Source organism: Gekko japonicus, unplaced genomic scaffold (assembly GCF_001447785.1).
Source record: "Gekko japonicus isolate JY-2015 unplaced genomic scaffold, Gekko_japonicus_V1.1 scaffold1373, whole genome shotgun sequence".
Classification (NCBI taxonomy): Eukaryota; Metazoa; Chordata; class Lepidosauria; order Squamata; family Gekkonidae; genus Gekko; species Gekko japonicus.
In genome coordinates this window covers 114,499-137,647 of record NW_015163130.1, presented here as the reverse complement: position 1 = coordinate 137,647, position 23,149 = coordinate 114,499, and the positions used below count along the sequence as shown (strand labels likewise).

At 45.4% G+C, this 23,149-nt stretch overlaps 1 protein-coding gene across 4 annotated transcripts; it reads right to left on the bottom strand.

Moving 5' to 3' along the window:
- Positions 1–289: 289 nt before the first annotated feature.
- On the bottom strand, positions 290–16,507 carry FAHD2A (fumarylacetoacetate hydrolase domain containing 2A). Of its 4 annotated transcripts, none has more exons than XM_015406937.1 (9): positions 16,439–16,507; positions 10,718–10,823; positions 9,516–9,808; positions 6,032–6,248; positions 5,173–5,232; positions 4,552–4,714; positions 2,986–3,094; positions 2,123–2,210; positions 290–817 (listed from the first exon to the last, which is right to left on the bottom strand). In XM_015406937.1, the coding sequence occupies exons 3-9, from the start codon at positions 9,800–9,802 to the stop codon at positions 755–757; spliced, it is 987 nt and encodes a 328-aa protein (XP_015262423.1). In that variant the 5' UTR covers positions 9,803–9,808; positions 10,718–10,823; positions 16,439–16,507; the 3' UTR covers positions 290–754. The 4 variants fall into 4 exon arrangements, with proteins under 4 accessions (XP_015262423.1, XP_015262422.1, XP_015262424.1 ...); XM_015406936.1 differs by lacking the exon at positions 16,439–16,507 and adding an exon at positions 12,516–12,656; XM_015406938.1 differs by lacking the exon at positions 10,718–10,823 and having other exon boundaries at positions 16,439–16,487.
- Between the last annotated feature and the right edge of the window lie 6,642 nt (positions 16,508–23,149).

Genomic DNA, 23,149 nt, shown 5'->3' with positions numbered 1-23,149 from the left:
GGCTCCCAAGTTGGCCACCCGGGAGGAACTCATTAGCATAATAGGCCACAGCCAACAGCAGGAACTCATTAGGATTGGCTACATTAGGGGTGTGTGGCCTAACATGCAAAGGAGTTCCTGCTACAAAAAAGCCCTAGGTTTTGACAACAAACAAGGTAAACAGAATAACAAGCAAAAAATGGGTGTGGCTGGATAACCACACTTCTGGTAACATGGGGGTGCGGCCTAATGTGCTAATGAGCTGTGCTCAGGAGTGTGGCCCAATATGCTACTGAGTTCCTGCTGTTGGGTGTGGCCTATTATGCTAATGAGTTCCTGCTGGGCTTTTTCTACAAAAAGAGCCCTGAGACTGTCCAACAAACTCTTGTCTCCTGACTTCCTTTTTGTCCCAGCTCCCTGTTTCTTTTTGCCTTAAACAGATTGACATATCCACCTGTGCACTCGTATCATAGCTTTTTGGACACCAGAGCCTGGTTAGAAGTGGGGCAGGCAGGTCTGCTGTGACTAATAGATACACGCTTCACATGTGCTCTCTTTAATTGCTGCTGTTCATGGAAGTGTCCAGCAGCCGTTGACTGGGACTTGATCTGTGGCTGGCTGTCTCTCCAGTCCTGTGGCTATGAGAAGTTCCGGAAGAGGCAACCAATCAGTTAGGAGGCCCATTAAGGAAATTTTAGACCAGTCTGTGTTCCCGATTAGAAACTAGTATTAAGGCATTTGTAGCTGCAGCTATTCGGGATCAGAAGCTACCCAATCAAGCCACCTTGTTTCGGATGGTTCCCAGTTCATCAATCTCGCACTGGACTTCGTCGCCTCTCTGTGGTAAACAAGCATGGGGTTATTCCCTTTGTGGATGGTAGCACATATAAAACTCTTTACAGCAGGCTTTGGCAAAGCCAACAGGTTTATATAATCTGCCCCACCCACCCACCCACCCCCAAAATTGTGTGATCTCCCACTCTTTAAAAAAAAATTAAAAAAAGAAATTGAGCAGGCTTCAAAGCATGAACTTGCACCTTCAAGGTGGTGAAAAAGGAACATCACAAAATAAAGACAGTAAAGAGCATTTGCAGTGGTCTCGTTGCCATGAAGTAACCAGCAGAACACTTAAGAAATAAGTCACACGTCATCTGAACTGAACCTGTTCCCTCCTTTCATGGTTATTCAAAAGCATTAAAGTGCCATTTTCAGTTTGAACACAGATACGTACCCCCTGTTAAGAGTAATGCTAGCTCTTTTGCTGCTTGTTATTTTTTGAGTTTAGAGAAAAGCAAACTAAGCGACTGACTTCTGGGGGGGGCCTTAGGATCACCGTTTCCTTGGCTCAGCGAAAGCACAAGAACAAGCTTTGCCTTGCATTTGGCAGCCATTTCCACTGCGTTTGCCACTCCGTGGGCATGTTGCTTCAAGCTTGGAAGGAGGGAGGCAGTGGAAGTGCTGCAGAATGCTCCAGAACCTGCCGAGCAGATACAAGGAGCCCCAGCGGCTTCCACAATTCCTGCCAGCCTTTGAACAGCTATCCTAAGGCAGGCTGGAAAGCAGACCTCTTCTGGCCCTTGGACTGTGAGTGGCTGCTGCTGCTCTCGGGGGAAAAAGCTACCCAGGAAGGAGGGAGGAAGTTGGCCAGCTGGCTGGCTGCTAAAAAAAATCAGTGGGCAACCCAATGACTTGTAATGAAGCCTCCACCCAGTCCAAGAACTGTTCAAAGGGAGGTTATTTCTGTCCCCATTTTGTGTTGGCTGGGAAAGTGAGACTGAGGCTGGGAGAATAAACCGGTAGCTGAGGAGAGATTTGGGGCAACAATGGGACTTCACAACTTTTGTAAGTCACTATTGTACGCCACTTGGATCACTTATTTCCTCTTTGTAAACCATAAAGCTAGTGGTGATGGTTCTAGTGGTTGCAGACAATGGCCCCTCCTAGACTTTTACTTACTTAGCTCTTGTCAAAGTAGTTAATCTTTCAGGGGAAGAACAAGACCAAAAAAATATGTATGCCCCAACTGATAAGAGCAGTATAAAAATACTACAGGGGAGTAGTAAACACTGAAGTTGCCTTAGCAATGGGACTAAGATTCTCCACATGCTAATGTCACCCATGCTCCACTGAGAGCAGCACTCACCTTCAGAAACACTGGAGGCTTCCGGAAAAATCCGACACCTGGAGGAGTCCCGGTGAGGAAAATGTCACCTGGGTACAGGGTGACAAACCTGCCAACAACAACACACTGACATCAAGCCACACTTTCCCAAACAGATCTTTGTAATCATAAGAACTAGAAATTTCTAATTCTGTTTGTGTGACAGCTGAATTCTGTGTGCCATTCTGGGCTCCCAGCATGCATGAGGTCCTGCCTATCCCTGCTTCAGTCTACATTCAAGGTGGCTTCTAACATTCAAAGCTTGAGAAGTATAAAAACTGGAACAAACAAAACAAGTTCTACAGCAGGAGACAAACGTGGACATACGTATGGTGCATGGCTGCATGCAAAAGATCCTGCTGGGGTTCAGAAGAGCTACACTTTCCATGCCTATTTGACTGACAGGTCATTAAGGGGGCTGGATGGAAAGCAGAGCTCTACTGCAGTCCTTTGTCCACCGACAATGAGCAGCAAACCACCAAAGCTGTCTTAACAATGGACCATACACTGTTTCTAGACATAAAAGGGAGGTATATTGATACTCCTTAGAAAGCTCATTCAAGAATCTTGTGGCAATAACTAACAAGGTCCTAGCTGCTACTGATCTTGCTTCCTTAATTGAAAGGACCTGTAGGAGACAGGTCTTCACACTGCACATGGTGGGGGTGCATTAGAAGGGGAACTCTCAAGGATATGCAGGCCCTATTTCATGGAGGGCTAAGAAAGTCACAACTGGAACTTTGTATTGGACCAGAAACTAGCAGTGCAATTACCAGATTTCACTGGTCTGCAGACCACTTTATACAAACCGGTGATTAAAGGGACAAGAACTAAGCAGCACTTACTTGGAGACCCATGCAATGAGTGCCTCTGTTTTGAATATCATCTGGTTGGTGCTGCTGTTTTGGACAAGCTCCCCATTCACCTTGCAGCGGATCCCCAGGTTATGCGGATCTAGGCAGAAATAGAAGCAATGTGAAGTCTCAAATGGAGTAGAGAGCATGCAGTCCCAAGCAAGTAAGGGGGCCTTTGCATGTAGGGGGTAGGTGCCCTCTGATCAACAGGGTGAGGAATCACTTTTTAAAATTTTTTAAAATGCTCCCAAAAATTCAAATTCAATGTCAAGAAAAGCTGAAATGTAATGACCTGAATCAATTATTTAAATCAAGCAAATGAATGCTGGCCAGATGATCTGGTGAGAAAAGGGGGAAGCGCTCCTTCCACAGCGGGGCCTGTCACACAAGAGTTTTTTAAAGTTCTTGTGTTGTTTATTCATCTTTTTAAATCAATCAATAAACGCTGCTGATTAATTAACTAAAAGTTGCAGTCCTACTTACTTTGCTGTTTAGAAGAAGGAGCTGTGCAGAAAAACAGCCAGACACTCTGAGCACTGCCAGTCTCCCTCGACAGAGGTGTTAGCAAACCTGGCCCAGATCAGTTTCAGGCTTGTGTGCCGGTTTTTAAAAAACAAACAAAAAAACACACCAGAAGTGGAGATTCTCAGACGCTGCCCTCACTGCCAGTTCCTGCACTTGCACAGCATAGCTGCAAGTCAGAGTACCCGATGTCTTGAGGTAATCACAACTGGCCATTGCTGTGGGCAGATTACATTCCGGTTGATCTCCTGCATCCCTAGGCATTTGTCTCAGGCAGATCCTATGAAGCAGACATTAACTACACAGAAGTGGTGTCGCTGAGGAACGTTTCTGGCCCTGATCCAGCTGCAGTCACAAGCAACTGCTCATGTGTAACAGGGACATACATCAAAAGATGTGTCCAGCCCTGGATATCATCACAATGGGGCTGGAGCTGTACATTGGTGCACACAGAAAGCTGCTTGTGGGCTTGCATCTCCCTTGCTGGATTGGAGGGGTGGGGGTCTATCCATGAAAAGGGGGCATAGAAAACTGCTCTTAAGGGAGGCTAGTAGCCAGAAACAATGAAGGGCTATATATTCTCCAAATGAAGTCTATTTTGCCTTAAGGGCCCAGCATGTGTCTATGATATAGAGAGGTATCTGCAGTGCCCTTTGTCTGCACCAGGCTTGCCCTTTGCAGAAACTGGGCCTGCTGAGGGCTTATCCAGATTTTGTATGGTATACACATATGCATACAGTTGATATTCAGCTACTGCAGAGGACTCAGAACATTTCCACAAGTACTAAGGCTGCAAGATTTGTCACAACATGTGCTTGTACATCATGTGTGGCAAGACAAGCAGGGAAGCCAAGACTGGTGGGCTTTGTGCGGAAACAAGTTGGTGCCTAAGAGTGTTGCCAGATCCATAGGCTGCCTAAAAGGATGCTGGGAGTTCTCTTGTAGCAACTGGCCTGGAAAGCTGCCCTGAGGCAGCCTTGTCATCTCCACAAGCATGGGAAACAGGAAGACAAAAGGACTTTGCCGCTTTCACACCTGACACGGAGTTCTTGGTGACCAGAGCTGGTCCCAGAGGGCAGAAGGTGTCAAACGTTTTCCCCAGAAGCCACTGCTTCCCATTCTTCTCCGTCTGCCAGTCTCTGGCACTCACATCGTGGGCAACGGTGAACCCTGCAACATGGCTCATGGCATCCGGCTCCTGGGGAAGACAGATGCGCATAACAAACAGGGCTTCACTCTCAAGCAGGTGCCTGCCAAGGTCTCCAGTTCTGGGAGTTAGAAACCAGCAGCACTTAGAAGCTCAGTTGGAGCTAAGAAACAGGGCCTGATCCTGCACTTCCACCACTGTTCTTATATTTCCCCTTCCTGCCCTTGCCTTTCCTCTCTCCATTTTGTTACCTTTGTTCCCTCCCTCTACTACTCACTTGATTGCCCTCCTTGCAACTAGAATTTAGAACGTAAGCTTCTCGGGGCAGGGACTTGTCTTTTAATGAATGAAATATTGCCAAGTTCCCTGCACACTGATGGTGCTGCATTCGTTGTAGTCACGAGTATTATACTTAGATCAGATTGTTTTAGCCTTGCCCTACACATTGCAGACAAGCCGGGTTATGAAATCAAATCAAACAAAAAATGACGTTGCTTTGATGAGACTACCTGGATGTGCTTTCCTTTCTTCCCAATGACAAAGGCCAGCTCCACTTCCCAGTCTACTTTCTAGAGGAGAAAAAAAGAGTAAGGTTGAAGTTTACATTTGGCACCCAAAGATCAGCAATTAAAACCCTCCAAATTCTACACAGTAGTAAAAATTTGCCACCAGAGTACAGTATGTAGAGTAAGCATGTAACATATACTAGCCGTTCTTGTAAAGTTTAAGTGTGCCATCAAGCTGCAACCAACTCATGGTGACCCTGTGAAGTTCCACCTCATGTGATTTTCAAGCAAGAGATGAGCAGAGGTGTTTGCCGTTGCCTTACTCTGCATAGCAACCCCAGTCTTCCTTGGCGGTCTCCCACCCAAGTACTGACTCTGCTTAGCTTCCAAGCTCTGATGAGATTGGGCTGGTCTGGGCTATTACGGCTGCTACACTGTTCTTGTTACTGATCTTGTTTCCCCAAGTCTGTGTTATTCAATAAAATATCAGTAAGTGGGGGATGAAAGGAGATAAGGTTGGGTCACACAGGCAGGGGCTGGTAGCCATGGACAGAGAGGCAAGGATGTAAACAAATCACTAAAACACTCTGACCCCTAGAAATTTCTTTTTGATTCCTGAGATTTCACCCATACCATCCATGCTACTATAATGACAGGAAACAGTTTTTTTAAAAAATGAATACTCTTTTGTAAGAGTGGAGGATACTGACAAGAGGGAATCTGCCTCCTTGCTTTTGACTCATACACAGTTGGCCATCTTGCAGGTCGCTCTCCTGGCCTGTTCAACAATTAGGAAGCTTCCTGCTTCCATGAGAACAGATCCCTGCTGGAAGGAACCACCCAGGACATTAGTGGCATTTACATTGCTCTCCGCTGGGAGGATGATCTCATCGTAGGGTCCCACAATGGAGCTGGGGAACTTGCTGAATATGATGGGCTCCTTGGGGATTTTCACATTCTGTTCCAAGCAATGGTCCACATAGTTCATTCCCACACAGATCACTTTATCGGGGTTAGTTATGGGAGCCAAGAGGGACACTTCCGCACGGGGCAGGACATGTTGGCCAGACTCTTGTGCCCTGTGGATACAGAGAAGGGGGAGCCATGAAAATCTTCCAAGGGAACCTGTGACAGCATCACACTTTAGGGTGGAGGATGGAGACAGACATCAGTTTTTTGTGTGGTATAAGAAATGGATCCCTTCACACGTTATGTATACTCATCCCATTTTTTGTGGCTTGTTCTGAATCACTTTCTTTTTTTCTGGGGAAAAAAAATCTAAAATCCATGAAACTTGTTTGGGATGCACAAAATTGGTATATAATCCACAGGGCGCAAAACCTCTCAAATGCCTTCCAACCCCCTGAAACCTGTTATTTCCAGACAAGAAAGCTCCAGTCTGCACCTCTGCCATAAAGTTACTTGGGTGGTCTCTCCCTGTCTCAGGCCTCCATTTGTAATATGGACATAATACTGACCTACCTTACAGTGCTGTTCTAACGATCAGTGAGATAATGGACATGAATTAATTTGTATTCTCTAAACGTCAAGTGATAATATAATAATCAGACTCCCAGAATTTATAAATGGCCTTATCAGAATTAGAGTTGCCCACTTATTTTTCTGAGAAAGGCAGTCAAGAAGGAGCTAGAAAAGATTCATAAGTGTAAGGACATGTTGCTAGCAACCAGTATCAAGATAATTCAGACCACAGTATTCCCCATTACTAGGTATGGTGTAAAAGTTGGACAACGAAGAAAGCAGACAGAAAGTTGATTCATTTGAAATGTGGTGTGGGAGGAAAGTTGGATGGGTACTGTGGACCCCCCAAAAAAGACAAAAAAGGGGGTTCTAGATCAAAACCAAGCCTGAGCTCTCTCTGGAAGTCAAAATGACTAAACTGAGGCTATTGTACTTTGGTCACATTATGAGAAGGCAAGACTCACTGGAAAAGACAATAATGCTAGGAAAAGTTGAAGGCAGCAGGAAAAGAGGAAGACCTAACAGGAGATGGATTGACTCAATCAAGGAAGACACGAGGGCCCTCAGTTTGCAAGACCTGAGCAAGGCTGTTAACAACAGCACGTTTTGGAGGACATTAATTTGTAGAGTTGTCAGAAGTCAGAAGTCTTAACACACACACACACACACTTCTTGTGGTTAAAGGGTTACAAAAGATGACAGTTAAGGAAGAGTTACTTGGAGGCAAGGCCACCTGACTCTTGGTGGTATCTTGGAAGGAGAAGCTTTTGTGTTGTTAAGACGGCTACTGGAGTGGTTGCAGTAAATAAATCGGCTTAGTTCCGTCACAAGTGGCTGGGATCAGTTTATTGGAAAACCAGGAGGATGTACCGAAGTTCCCATTATAACATTTTTTATCCAGTTCCTGAACTGTTTCTTTACCTGCAGCCCAAGAGGTAGATATTTAGCAGGTGAAGCTCTTTCTGGTCCACAGACAAAACGAAAATCCTCACCTGCTTAATTTCTGTGGATGTGTTGATATTCAAGACATGGAAATAGGCTAACAAAAAAGTTGGCTATCCTACAACAGCATTTATAAAGCTGCTCCCTGTATCACCTGGCTTCTTTCTGTAAAACAAGCCTCATGCCTAAGTTTGTCAGTCTGATGTACAGCGATGTTGTTTGAGGTATTTAATTTAGGCCTTTTTGAGGCACTTCAGGCATTTTTGATAGAAAGGGTGGCATAACATTGTTTTTAACACAAATACAGAATTAATTATTTTAAAAATGAAAGTTTCTAGTTCTTATGACTCCAGAGAAATGCTTCATAAGATGCAGATATTGTCCAATGAAGTCTCCAGAGAAAGAAAAGCACAGAGAATATATTGCCTGATGCATCTGGTGTTTTTGCAAAGTAATAGAAGGGGAAAAGTGAAGGCCTGGGAATTGCCTCTCTTATGTGGAAATAAGGAAGAAAAATGGAACTGCAAAATGGTTTCAATTTTTTCAAATACGTAGTTTTGTTATGGCAAAAAAGCTGGCAAACAATATAAATTCATGTTTGACAAAGTTTGAGGATATAGTATATAATAAGAAAGTAGAAAAGGGACTTAGCAGGCCCGTAGCCACAAGGGGGGTCCTTGGGGGCAACACCCCCACCCAAATGTGCCCTGCCCCTCCTTCCCCCCCCGCTCCTGCCCCCCCCATCCCCAACAACAGGCACAATACACTAACATTGATGTCAGAGATGTTGGGGGGAGTGACGCTCTGGTTTTGGGCAAAACTCTATGGTTTGAGGCCATTTTTACCATAGAGTTTGCCCAGAAGCCACAGCATCACCCCTGACCTTACAGACATCACTTCCAGGTGATGTCAGTGTGTCATGCAATGTTCCTGCCAACTCCCAGAATGCCCCCAAATCCGCCCACTGGCACAACAAGGGGACCTGGCAACCAATGTTCCCTCTAAGCTGTGGAGTCTTGTGAGCAAAAAGTCTACTTTGTAAGCTACTGGCATTGAAGTTGTGAGCCAGTGATTTGGCTGCTGCATAAATTAGCTTGCTCTGGAGCCATCCTTCCTGAGCGAAGACAAAAATGTGTGAGCCAGAGGCTAAAAAACTGTGAGCTAGCTTACACTAACTCATCTTAGAGGGAACATTGCTGGCAACCCTAGACTTGTACAACTGTGCCTCACTTTTACATGAAAAGGATAATGGAAATGAATAAATAGTCAAGACTGAGAGTTAATTTAGTAATTGTTACATCAACAAGCTTTAAATTTTGTATTTGTAGTATTGTAATGATTGTTAATTTAAAGAAGAAGAAGAATGATTGTTCATTTATAACTTTTGTTGTTTCAGAATGAAAAAAGTGATCTTGTACTGTACTGTAAAATTTTATTTTTTAAATTAAAAATTACGTTTAACAGAAAGAAAGAGAGGTTCTTGGCTGCTCCAAGGAGTCTAATCTAAATATCAACAACAGACAGAGAAAAGGAAAGGAAATGTAAAGGCACAAAAGTAACCATATCTATTTACCCTTGGCTTTGATTGAGGGCTAAGTCAATGGGCTTCCCAAAACAGTTGAGTTTTCGGGTACAATTTGAAGGAAGAAAGGGAGGTGGGACAACAAAGGAATTCTGGGAGGGAGCATCAATCATCAGAAGCAGCAGAGGCAAAGGGATGGACCGTTAAAGCTCCGGTGCTCCTGAAGCCTTCTCATTAAACTTCTACTCCTGTGCTCCTACTTTGCTCTTTAACCCCACCCCTCCTTGGCACAAAATTACAGATACCTTGAAACTGAGGTTTTTTGCGCTGTCCACTGCCTCATTTTATTCTGCCTTTCTCTGTGCCATCTAGCAATGCCTTACCTCTTACTCCTCCATACCTCTTAGCTATGGCAAATGCTGCATCTCCTTCCTCCAGGAATCCCCTCATGGTCTTGGGCAGAGATGGATCAAAAGCATTCAGGTCTATCACGTTGCCTCCTTCTTTCTCTTCCAGCCCGATCCGGGGTGCAACCGCTGATCCCTTGGCTTTGAACTGGACCAACCTCATGGCCTTAGACAAATGGGAAACCCCCCTGGATCCCAACTTACAACAGCTCTGGCTCCCCGGCACTGCCCAGCCCAACCTGCGACCTACCAGAAGGGCTCTTTGCGAAAGGACACACATCAAAATCTGCAGGAAGAAAGAGAAACCGGGCACTCAGAAAGGTAAAGGTAAAGGTTTCCCTTGCTCAAAAGCCAGTCGAATCCAACTCTAGGGGGCGGTGCTCATCTCCGTTTTCAAGCTGAAGAGCCAGCGCTGTCTGAAGACTTTTCCATGGTCATGTGGCCAGCATGACTAAATGCTGAGGCACATGGGATGCTGTTACCTTCCCACCGAAGTGGTACCTATTTATCTACTTGCAATTTCTTGCTTTCTAACTGCTAGGTTGGCAGGAGCTGGGGCCAGAGACAGGAGCTCACTCTGTCACACGGCACTAGGGTCTCGAACTGCTGAGCTACCAACTTTCCTGGTCTGCAGCTTAGTGTCTTAACCTCTGAGCCACCACAACCACAGGTACAGAGGATGAAATTTTGCAAGAGACAGAAAAACAAGCCCACCAACTAACAGGCAATACCACCCAATTTGGCTACCCATTGATTCTGTTCCTAGTCCATTTCCTAAAATTGCCTTTGAATCTGCTAATGTAAAGATTAGCAATTTTCCCTTTGTTACATTTTTTGGCTTTTCTAGGAACTGCAATGACAGATAGAAACAGACTCAGATTACTTCTCCTACTGAGACAGAAGCCAAGAATTACCCACCACAAACACAGGGATAGACCCTTGTCCTTTGCTCGGATAGACCTAAGACACAGATGCACAAACTGCCATTTGCAGGACAGAGACCGCAGCACACCTGTCCTGCCTCGGGGATCTTTGCCAGAGCATAAGCATTTCACAGATCTCCTCCCCCCAACCCAAGTGAATTACTATGGAATTGTGTGCACTTATTTGTCACAGACCTAACACAGGAGAATCACAACTTCTATCAATGTATCGCCTACGTTAGGGTTCACATTAAAACACCATGTAAACGTACGGTAGGGATGCAAAGCAGAGTCACAGGCTGAAGGGTCCAGAGTGCGTAGGAAAGGAAGGAATTTGGAGACCAGGCAGAGAACAGCAGTGTCAGTAGCAGGGCAAGACTGAAAATAGAGGAGAGTAAGGATGAACTCAGGCATGTTCGTCTCTCAACTGCAGCATCCAGTGGTAACCTGCACATATGGAACAGCCATCACAGATAGACAGGAATGTGTGTTGGGAGCCAGGGAGCTCCTGCGTTGTGTGCAGAAAGTGGGAAGGGATGCAGTAATAATAAAGGGTGCCACAGTAATAAAGCCGGCCAACCTAACAGCCGGGTCTTAAGGTCTACTTCACACAAAGAGTGTTTCTATGAACATGGAGGAGTTGTTTTATTGCAGAAAGGGCTGCACTGTTAAGCCAATTCATTGGGTAATCAGTTAAAAGCCTCCAGATCGACTAAATATGGGAGACACAATGTATTTTTAAAGTTGCTGTAGATTTTCCGGGATGCGTGGCCATGGACACATCCCGGAAAATCTACTGCAACTAATGAACTCCGGCTGTGAAAGCCTTCGACAACATATTTTTTAAGTGTTTACTGGGGTTTTTTATGTTGTGTGTCTGTGTGCGCTTGCATGCCTGGAACTCATGGTGACTTCTGGCGATCCCTAGTGGGGCTTGGACGTTTCAGAGAGGTGGCTTGATAGCCTGCCTTTGCTCCCCACGCTCTGGTATTCCTTGGAGGTCTTCCTTCCAATTACTTGTCAGGGTCGGCCTCGCGTAGTTTCCAAGATGTGATGAGATGGGGCTTGCCTGGGCTATCCAGGTCAGGGCTAAGTGTTAACTGCTTTTAATAGGTTAACAAAACCTACAGCTCACAGATGCTGTCCTAGGAGAGGAGGGGGACATAACTCTGGAGACAAGCTCGCTGTGACCCACATGGGCAGGGTGGGATGTTCAAACAGTCCAGGAAGAAACTAGGCTGAATGGCCTCTGGCCAGCAGCAAGGATGTGGGGAGGGGTGCAAGCTCTCTGGTCACCTTCTCCTGTGCTGCCCCCTAGCTAGGTCTGAGTTGACCGCTCCCATTGGTGGCTGCACAGGATGCAGCAATTTGCAAGCTTACCCATCACGCCTGTATGAGTCTGAGATCAGTGGCTCCCAGGGCTCTGCCAATGCCACTAGGGGGCCCCTTGGCTTGTGACCCACACATGCAAAAAAAAATTGTGTTATTCATACGTGGACTTGTGCATAGTTAATAAATTGATAGTCAATAATTGGTATGTATTTTCATCGAATGTTGGAATCCTAAACCTGTTGAAAATGATGGACTTAAACTGAAGTAACTCTGCATAGCACTGCACGCAATGGTTCCTTTAAATGAGTATCAGACAAACTGTCCATCCTGTAGTCCGAAGGCTGTTTTACTGTTGTGTTCAGCTGTTGTGTGAACCAGGCCCAAGGATTACAGAGGAAGTACACATGGAGATATTTGGACACTCAGAAATTACCTTCTAATCACATACATTTGGAAGTAAATCCCACTGAGTCCAATGGGACTTACTCCTAGTAACTGTGCTTAGGATCGCAGACTTTGTGCAGGAATTCCTGACGTTACCCTCAAATGCAAAGTTTTTCAAGGACATATAAGACATTAGAAATTCATTAACATATCTCCTGTTTCTTTAAACATCTTTAAATAGCGGCTGGTGGTACTGGATTTACCCTAATACAGGAAATATACGGGAGAAATGTATATGCAGATTTATATCAAGAAAAGGGCATGTGCGTGGGGAGGGTTAACGCTACTTCTCACCAGATCTGTGATCCTGATGCAAATCCTACCACACCATGCAGCTGTTATCTACAGATGTTTAAACAGATAGGAAAGCCCATCAAATTAGATCTTGTCTAGGTCCATTAGACACAGTTTGCATATTCATCCAAAAGGCATTGAGTGTTGTATGCGCATATGTGAGAACTGGAAGGAGGCAGGGGAAGGACTTTGCTGGGAAATGAAATGCTGGGAAGTACACGTCAGCGCAGGCCCTGCAAATGGGGGGGGGGGGGGAGAATTCAAGAGAGAAGAGAAAGAGGCAAGAAAATTATGCAGAGATCTGACGGGTGGCCTACAGGATGTTACTAAGTAACTAATTGTTACTCTCAGACTACCAATACACTGGGGTGCCAAGAGAGTAACAGAAAAGCTGAGCTGCAAAGAATGGAAGTTAGCACAGGAAGTCCAAAAAATGTCCCAGGCATTCACAGATCACCACAGTTATTAAGCTAGCAACCAGGGGTCATTTCATAGAAAAAGAGCTAGGGGAACTCATTAGCATAACTCATTAGCATATGCCACACACCCTGACATCACCGGAAGTGTGTCATCAGGCCACACCTCCTGTCATCACTGGAAATGTGTCATAAAGCCACACACCCCGCCCCCAACGGTCCCGGCCACCGGTGCCGGCCTTGCAGCTCCACTGCCGAGCCCCATGAGGGGCCCGGCGGTGGACCTGCAAGGCCGGCGGGAGTGCAAGGAAGCCCCACGAAGGCCCTCCCTGGCCCCAGACAGGCAGGGGTGGGGAGAGGCAGGGAGGAAGCAACTTACCCTCCCTCTTCTCCTGCCTCCTCCTGGCTGAATGAGGGCCGGAAGCGGGGCGGCCAGAAACAGGGGGTGGGGCTTCGTCATGTGCCCCGCCCCCCGTACCTCACCCGGGGAAACTGCGTTCCCCCGCGTTCCCCCCCGAAATGACCTCTGCTAGCAACAAACCAGCACTGTGGTTTTCCGGTAGAAACAGTTTTTGAAAATTGTACATTATCCTAAAGAGAAAGTGATCTGATTTAGCATGTTAACTTATATTTAGAAAACACTATTTATAAAGTACTCTGTGCTAATGTTATGCCCTAATAGCAATAAATACTAGAACTGAAATAGCTGATGGGGGATTAAGTGTGATTATACACAAATTCAAAGCTTTATGTGGGAGTTATTTTCTATCGGAATAATACCTGTACAAATTCAAGGACAATGCAGCACGTACTTCTGTAGCAGCACTTGCAGAAGACCACTGCAACTGAAGGAGTTAGCGGTGAACCACAGTTTCTCCATCTGCAACCACGATGCCCTGTGGGCCAGCCCTGAAGAAGTTACAGGCACTGAAGCTGCTCTCTCTTAAAAATATGTTTTTCTTTCTTAGTGTCCATTTATCTCGTTGTGGCAGGCTGTTTTCATGTTAAGCTGATGCACTTGATGTTGGAATGTAGGGAGTATCTGTATTGGACATTTGCTCCCCCCCACTGCTTAATCGGCTTGGCCTTGGGATGTATTCCTCCCCTCCAAGGCCACTTATGGGGATAACATGCACACACGCATGCAGATGAAAATCATGTATTCCTAAATAGTATATCTGGCTCGGGGTGGATGGGTATATCGGCCAGTTGTAGGAGCCTGCCTGCTGTCATCCCTGGGATTCCTGATCAGCAGAAAGGGGTATTAGGATATATTCTCTCATTTCTTTTCTGTACATTACCAGAGAGATTTCAATCAAACTGCCTCTCTGATTATCTATTTTAATGGAATGTAACTCTCTTCTACTAAGGTTATTCAGTTTCCCTATTATTCTCGACAACATCACTAGCATTACTTTTTAGTTCTGTGTCAGAGGAACACAAACCTGATTCAGAACTACCACATTTTCACTAAAGAATGCTGCTCCTGGGGGACAGGGTTGCAGCTCCTAGGACTAGGGTTGGGGAAACGAAGAAGCCGCGGGGGGGGGGGGGTTGGCAAAAGATTGCGTCCCCTTGTACCTGCAGAAATTCTAAGATCCAAGCCAGTGGATCTAATGGCAACTTATGAAAACCTATCTTCTTCACTGATCATACTCGTAATAGGTTTTGAGAAGTGATAGGTTTTGAGAAACAGAAACTAGGATAGCAGTGGGACCAGTGGTTCCTCTATTTCCCTTTTCATCTTGATTAAACTAAAACAATGCAAAGCATTCCACATCATTTCTCTGAGTGTTTCCTAAAAGCCAGGCAAAAATAATTCAGTTTTGATTTTGTTTTCATTTGTAAACTGAAATGAAATATGAAATCCGGCCTTGGTTCTGATTTGACCTGCACAGTCAATCAGAAGAATTCATAACTTGATTTTTTAAAAATTGGATTATATGTATGTAATACAAATCAGACATACATGTATTCTCTCATAATTCCTAGGCACAATCACCTTTGTCACCTTAGAAATGGCCAAAATCTCCTAATGTTGTATTAGTAATGGCATCAAGCTATTGTTGTTAATTTATTATACAACAAATCTTTTAAAAATGGAAAATTTCCCACAGAACAGCTGGTGTGGTGTAGTGGTTAGTGTGCCAGACGAGGATCTTGATGACCCAGCCTTAACTCCCCACTCTGCCAGGGAAGCTCGCTGGGCAGTCCTGAGCCAGTCACGCTTTCTCAGCCTAATCTACCTCACAGGGTTGTTGTAAGGATAAAATGGAAGGGAGAACACTGTTGTAAACTGGTCTCCATTGAGAAGAAAAACAGGGTTATAAATAAAAATACATTAAAAATAAAGCATTGGAAAACTAATCTATTATGTGATCAGAAAAAAAAATCAGCCCCTTGCAAAGTCCAATTGGCTCTCTCTTTCTCCAGCAGGAGTGTTGGGTTGATCCCAGGACACATCTTTAGGCGATCATAAGAGAAGCGAATTATTTCCCAAGTAGGGTTTCCATCCCACCCCCCCCCCCCCCCGGCCAGCACCTACAATTTAAGGAATATTTCTCAAATGGAGAACTGTAGCAGAAAAACTCTGGCAATAAAGTGATGGGGGGGGGGCTTTTCCTGGGTACTTTTCTGTATATTGTGTAACTTGCTGCCACAGAACAGGCCTCTTCCCCCAAAAATGTGTCAGCCAAAAGTTGGTTTATCTATTCAGTAATCACGTTTGTATAATTGCTTTCTTCTAAAGCAGACGCGGGGTCACATGCTCAGCAACCTAATTGAAGATGTGGACTCTGGTCCAAGTCCAGTACTCCAATGCTGTACTGCACCACATGAACTTTCTCTGAAAGCCTCAAGAGATTCCTGCCTGCTGTGCTTTGCGGCAAAGTCTGCTGGGTGATCTTGGGCCAGTCCCACACATTCAGCCTAACCTACCTCATAGGTCTGTCGAGAGAATAAAATGGGGAAAAGAGAATCACACATGCTACCTGAGTTCCTTGCAAGAAGGTCGAGATCAATGTACTAACCAGTGAGATTCTAGCTCAGGTGGCAGGGGTGTGTGGATGTGCAGTGTTGAATTGCAACTAACCACCAACTTCCCGGGCTGTGAATTCAGCAGGGCGACCAAGTGGTGGTTGAAGTTGGTTCCCAGTTCCTTATTCTCCAATTCAGCCACAAGTACCAATGACTCTGCACCCCAAAGTAAGTTTTAGACCACCCCAAATCATACACCCTATGACTTTGCATTGCAAGGTGACATGAACCGGGCCGGGGCCCAATTCAAAGCCCAGTTTCCTGGGCCCATAAGAGTGTCACCTTGACGGGCAGAGACCCCATAGTCTGAGAATGCATGCATTGGGGCGGTCCAAAGCTGTTTAAGTATCATCAATATCATTTGGGGGAAGAATATGAAACAGCAAATAAGGAACTGGGCATCAACTCTGGCCCGCTGAGGCCGCAGGGATAGTCCCCCCTCCCCAACAGCTTCCCTCGCAGCTGCGTTACCTGCCACGTAGCTCCTCTGTGTCTCTCTGCAGCCTCGGCACATCAACTATAGATCAAGGCCTAGTAAACTACAAGTTCCAGAAAGCATCGCGGAAATCACCCAATCAGAATTTGCGAATGAAGGGGACGGTAATGGCGCCTGCGCCGATTGATTCAGCTATGGCACGAGCTAAGAGATAGAGCAGTGTCATTCGCGACCGATGGACTCCGGTTTGCTTTGGAGTTCTGCCTGAATGGGGAAACGATGACGTGAATTTCTGCGAGCGACTTTTGAGCCGTTTAACTTGATTTTGTGTGTGAGAGAACACTGCCCTCTCTCGCCTGAAAAAGAGTAGTTGTTCCTAGGTGGTACAGTATCACCCTGTGCTATACTGCAGGGCTGTTGTACTATCTCTCGCACTCCCCATCTGCAGTGTGGTGCTCAATCAGCCACAGCGCCCCCCCCCCCCACTCGCCGGGCGGTACTGGTTGCAGATAGGGGGAAACCCTGCAATGTAGTCCACTGTTGATCCTGAACATTCACATTCGATTTTTAAAGGTATTTAAAACGTGCATTGCTCTAGCATTTGTCCGTTTCTGAGGAGAGCCCAGGATTGGCGGCCCTTGAAGTTTCTCCGCGACGTACTGCGTTAAGCAGCGCGTTAAGCAGCGGTTGGATGCGTGGTCGTGTACGGGTTTTTCTTATGTCCCCTTATATTTTCGTAGCGGCCATAGACCCCCTTGGAGGTTTGGACGCTGTTTGAGGGGCGAACCCCCCCCCACCATAGACATGGAAAGGGCTAGATTGGCAGGTAGTCCTAAACTTCCGGCCTAACCCGTTAACTATGATCGCTCTCTTTTTGACTTTATGGTACTGTAAGGATTTTTTGCATTACGTACTGGCGTTGCGTCTGCGACTACCCTGCAACACCAGGGGAGGAGGCTGTCACCCAAGAGGAAACCACGCGGTCCTCCAAGAGGTTGTTCCCATTCGGCGCTATTTAGTACATACCGTGTACTTGTTGAGCAACCCACTCAGTAAAAACTGCAATTCCCAGCGTCCTTTCGTTCCTATTCTCGCGATGACTTGTTGCAACGGGAGCCCGGGCTAATTGAATACCTAGAGAAGAAACAAGACTGGAGGAGTGGGAGAGTGTTGTGTGTCAGTGAGAGTGAACGGAGCCCTTTCTTGGTGACTTAAGGGGCGATTTGGTTGAAACCTGGGTCTTCTTACGCCGCTTGTGATGATTGACGATAGAGTTCTGTGCCTTTTTACTCAGAAGTCCTGAAGTCCTGTTGTGGTTAATGGGACTAAGTTCCTAGTAAGTGGTTGTCTGAAGTAAAATCCATGTAACTCCTTTTTTGTTATACTGGTTGGTCTTAGCCAAACACTGGCAAGCTTTTGAGGTCTCCAGAACAATTAACCAAATTGAATGTTTAAAAATAGAAGGGGCGGGGGAAGAACAAGAACATGGGAGGGCCTGAAATGTTTTTTGTTTAGGATTGCAGCTGAGCTGTAGACTTATAGAAGAGTGGTTTTATAAAGAGAATTAGTGTGGTCTGTTCCAGTCATTATTGCACGTACTATGCTTTTGGTTTCTGTTTTTCTAATACCATGAGCAGTACATAGAGTAGTATGTAATATGTTATTGTTTTTGTTTGCATTGTTTTCTACCTTAAATTGTCTGATCGCATTTTTAGTCTTTTGTCTTGAGTGCACTATAAAATTACAGCACTTTACAGACTAACAAAATTTGTGGTAGGCTATGAGCTTTTGTGAGTCACTGTTCACTTCTTAAGTCATTCACAAAAGCTCATATCCTACCACAAATTTTGTTAGTTTGTAAGGCTTAGAGGTTAAGATGCTGCGCTGCAAACCGGAAGGTCTGTAGTATGGCAGTTCGAGACCCAAGTGCACTGCATGACGGAGTGAGCTCCCGTCTCTGGTTCCAGCTCCTGCCAACCTAGCAGTTCGAAAGCAAGAAATGGCAAGTAGATAAATAGGTACCGCTTCAGTGGGAAGGTAACAGCGTTCCGTGCGCCTTGGTGTTTAGTCATGCTGGCCACATGACCACAGAAACGTCTTCGGACAGCGCTGGCTCTTCGGCTTGGAAATGGAGATGAGCACTGCAACCCTAGAGTCGGACTCGACTGGCTTTCGAGCAAGGGAACCTTTACCTTTACTAAGGGGCTACTGGACTCTTACTCTTTTCTACTGTTACAGACTAACATGGCTACCCATCTGTCATGATCACCAGAAGCCTACTAGGCCCAGAGAGCCTGGCTAGCAGTAGGTGAGGCTGGGCCTACAACTTCCAGAAGTCCCTGGGAGGTTTTGGAGCCAAAATGGACCAACAGGAAAAGAGGAGGGCTGGGAATAAAAATTCTGGAGCAGCAGGAAGAGCCGTTCTTTCTTCCAGAGGGCAGAGTTAGAAGAAAGGCTGCTGCAGGGGAAAAACCCTCATCCTGATGGAGGGGTGAGTAGTGTAAGGCCACTTGAGATAGTGAGCTAGAGTAAGTAAATTTAGACGCGTTAGGGCATTTGATTTCTTTTCACCCATTTACTGTTATTATTCTGCACGTTGTTTGACCTATAAAATAAACCTTTTCCTTGTTTTACTCTGCCTGGTCCTCACGCCTGTTATTCGACCTAAAGGGAGGTCTGAAGGTCTTGGGAGGGTGCTCTGGGCCTTCTCAAGGGAACCTAAATCCAGAGTGGTGGCAGCATCAGGTGACACCCCACCTGAGCCGTGACACCATCTTAATCTATAAATTAATAGACTTGCAGCCACATTAACTAATGGAACTCAGTTATGGCAAGGTTCTGCCTTGCCTCTGTAAGCCGCCCTGAGCCCACTGGGAAGGGCGGGGTATAAATGTGAAAAATAAATAAATAAATTGTGCCCGTGTACCCTATGTGATATATGATGCATTGCAGGGTTGCTGTGGAGCACTGCCTCAGAGGCCCTCCCTCCCCAGTTTGGAGTAAGGGGATAATGACCTACTTCTCCTATGCAGATACAGCTTTTGCAGGATATGGGGAAATAAAACTCCCTCTTCACTTATCATGGCATCAAACAGCAAAACTGGAAATCTGGCCTCTTGCAAAATGGGCTGTCTCTCCACTTTCTTCTTTCTATTTGGAAATGATAGGAGGAGCTTTTACACATGCTGAATAATGTGCTTTTATTACACTTTAGTAAATGTTTGCAAGTGGGTTTTTCCATTTCACACAGTAAATTCTAGTTTCAAAGTGCATTGAAAGGGGATTGAAAGTGCATTACTCAGTATGTATTAAAGCGGTCAGTGTTTGCTTTGGTACTGTTGTACTTCTTGTAGGGCGAGTTCTTGTGTGAGGACAGAGAAAGGCTATTGTTTTTAATAAACTATCCAGTTTGCTGACAATTTTGTATGTTTGCTTTATAAATTAGTTGCATGAACTATTCTCTGCTAAAGAGCCCATCTTGACTTTTGCAAGTTGAGCAAATGCGTCACAAGCCAAAATGCCTTTTTGAAAAATCTGTACAAAATATATGAGCAGTTATACTGATCTTTTAAGGCTATATGGTTTAAGTAGTAGGTTAATGAACTATATGGTTAACTTTTTGGAGGGGATAATGTTGGTAGGCCTATGAGTTAAGGCACTTTTTAAAGGCTACTTCTGTACTGGTGCATTAGGAAATTACATAACATCCAAGGTGGCCTTTCCTTCCCATAGCGAATGGTGCATTTTGAAATGTAAATGGGCTCAAAAGGCATCTGTTTCCTGAAGGTTTTGGTAACAGGCAGATGTATACACATTCTAGTGACAAACTGGCAGGATATTAAGAACTAGCTTTAAATGATTGACAAGTATACCAACATGTTTCACAACTGTTATGAAAAATCTTTGAAAGAATCTAATCCCTTGGTCTGGTACTCCGATGTAGAGGAAGTAGGTTGCAGAAGGAAGACTTCAGTGTGTGTGTTATGTGGAGAGGATGGAGCACCACAAGGTGGCCCCAAGTTCTTACAGATTCAGCTGCTTCACTCTAGCCTACCCCCCCCCCCCAATACAGCTGTAGTAGAACTTAGGACAAAAACAGACAATTGCTAAAGTGTGTGGCATAGAATGGCTACAATCCAATGCAAAGGTAATGTCCATTTCAGGCTTCAGTGTTAGGGACACATGGGGATAAGCCCCACTGAACTCAGCAGGAGTTGCATCTGTTATGATTATTTGACGTAGGTGGGCTTTGGCATACCCAGACTGTAAATTGTCTGTTGCCACATTTTAATGAGCAAAGAAGTATAACTGTACCATCAGACACAGCATTTCCCAGCCCTAGTTTGTTTTGCCAAATTATCCCACCTGCCTGTCCAACAGCACTCAGATCCATCAAGTCCTTCCTCACCCCTCCTCCCTATCCCTCTGTAGCTCCTGGCTTCTTATCCTTAATTATTTGTTGGTCGACCGGGATGCTGACTAATATGCTGCAAGAATGACCGAGGTCTCCTTGTCTTTTTCAAGCTTATTTTATTAAAATATACAGTGACTGAAGTAATATCAAGTAGTTACAGAGATCAGGAACCGGCAACTGTCTCCCCAGGTTGTGCTGTGAAAGGAGGTTCAGGGAGATGCTGGAGTCAAAAGGCTAGTGAGGCATGCGGCCATTCCTTATACTGCACATACGTCAGGAAGCATCAGGTGCAAACTCACAACATCCTGAGAGGGGCTGGGTTTGTGTGTGGGCTGGAGAGGACAAGGAAACCACACTTCATAGCCTGGTGGGCAATGGGAGACACTGTCTGTCTCTGGGGCAGCTGGAGCAGAGAGGGAGAAAGAGATGGGGAGAGACTGTCAGCCACTGTTTTGAATCTTGAGAGAACAAGAAATTTGAAACCCGGGCTATGTTGTAACAGACACGAGTGCTTTAGAGTTATGCCCTTCTGAGCCCATTGACTTTAATGTCTTTAGAAGGGTGTGACTCTACTTTAGAATGGCACTGGTAAAGTGGCAAGTCGAGTGAAATTTGGGGTGGGTGGCAGAGGACAGTCGTGTTCATAAGCATGCTTGAGAAATTCCATCAGAATTTCTCTCTGGATTGCTGGTTCCAGCATTATTTTATCTTGTTTCTAGAGCAGCAACAATCCGCCATTCTTCCTTGGGGGTGGTGGGGGTGGTTTCAGACTGCTTTCTAACCTGCATATGTGCCTCCTGCCATAATTTTCCATTTCTTTGGACAGTTACCGACATGCCACTTGCACATATGCACATGGATTAAATCATAGGGCACAACGTAATCTTCATGTGATCACATCAAGATTCCTTTTGTGCTGTGATTTAATCAATGCACATCTGTGCAAGAAGGAAATCAGAAGCAATGGGAAAACAGCAGCAAATGAAACATGCACCGATTCTGTAAGGAATCTTTAAGATAAACCGGCAGAGAAGGATGGGGAGCAAGGTGCAGCTGAAACCAGGGGAGAACTGACTGGAGAGAACTGACTAGGAGAACTGACTGGAGAGAATCTGGTTGTCCCTACTTTTCAGTCTTCTTATCGAGCCCGGAGTTCCTTGGAACTCATTCAGCTGATAAGAAGATTCATCACGGTGAGCAAGATTTCCCGAAAAAGCAGCTTGTTTACCATGACTTGATCTTTCCCTGGTTTGTGCACTGCAGGGCATTTTGGGATGAAACAAAGGGGCATAGTCTGTTCATTCACTGCAACAGAGATCTCTCACCCTTGCATGATTGAGCCTGTGCCTGAGAAAGCACCCAGAATCTTTGTAAATGCTGTGGGGTTGTTGGGCAGGCAAGTCAAATGTGGAAAAGGTCCCCTGAGAGTATGAAGTTTCAGACCACTGCCATAGGAGCATCTAGGCTAGACTGTGCCATACACATGCCCAAGTACTTTGAGAATATCCTTCTGCTTTTCATGAGAATGAGAGAAGGATTCAAAATCTGTAGCTGACTTCCTTGTAGCTCTGCAAGTCTGCAGTTTCAACACACTTCCTTTGCATTCTGAAATGTTCCTGCACATCTGGCAGCATTTGCATTGTGGGTACTCACTTTCGCAGTGGCCTTTGCTGCTGCAGACAGGGTCAGTCATATTAGCTGTGCCTACAAGGGGTGATGCGATCAGCAGCACTGTTGGTGTGGCGTGGCCTTGTGACACACGGACAGCTTTAGACAAGCCATTTCAGCATCCTCCTGTTCCTCACGCTTTAAATGAAGCCTGGGGGTGCGGATTAGGAGAAGTGAGATGTAACCCAATTTAATGTCCAGGTTCACTTGGCTGTATAAACTAGAACATCAGCTCCCAGCCTAAAAGGGTGGTGCTCAAAGTGGTTGACACCTAGGATGCAACCTCTCTAGAAGTTCTCCTGTGCAAGCCCCATTGCAATGAATGGGTGCTGTGTGAGAGCATGGCTGCACTCTGTCTAAGGGCTAGAGTTTAACCAGTGGGCAGCTTTGCTCACTTCTCAGAAAGGAGGCCCCTTCCTCACTAAGCTGCTGGGGATTTGTTTCCACATGCTGACTGATGCCTTTTGATTTTGTGACATTTTCTGCTGTGCCAGAAAGTCCCCTGCAAGCCAATTTTCTCCCTTCAGGTCTCTCTCCCCCTTTCTCTCTCCTGCTCCAGCAAGTCTTGCAAACAATGGTATCTTTCCCCCATTTTTTAAATCTTTTGTTTGTTTGTTTTTAAATATAAAAAAGTTTTTGTTTTCTCAGAAAGATGTGTGTGTGC

What these genes read in the sequence shown, in the direction of transcription:
- FAHD2A (XM_015406937.1), bottom strand. Translation starts at nt 9,802, where the DNA reads ATGTGTGTCCTTTCGCAAAGAGCCCTTCTGGTAGGTCGCAGGTTGGGC. An exon ending in AGAAAGGAAAGCACATCCAG is followed by an intron (nt 4,715 to 5,172) that starts GTAGTCTCATCA and finishes TGTCTTCCCCAG; the next exon opens with GAGCCGGATGCCATGAGCCA. An exon ending in AGCCTCCAGTGTTTCTGAAG is followed by an intron (nt 818 to 2,122) that starts GTGAGTGCTGCT and finishes TGTTTACCACAG; the next exon opens with AGAGGCGACGAAGTCCAGTG.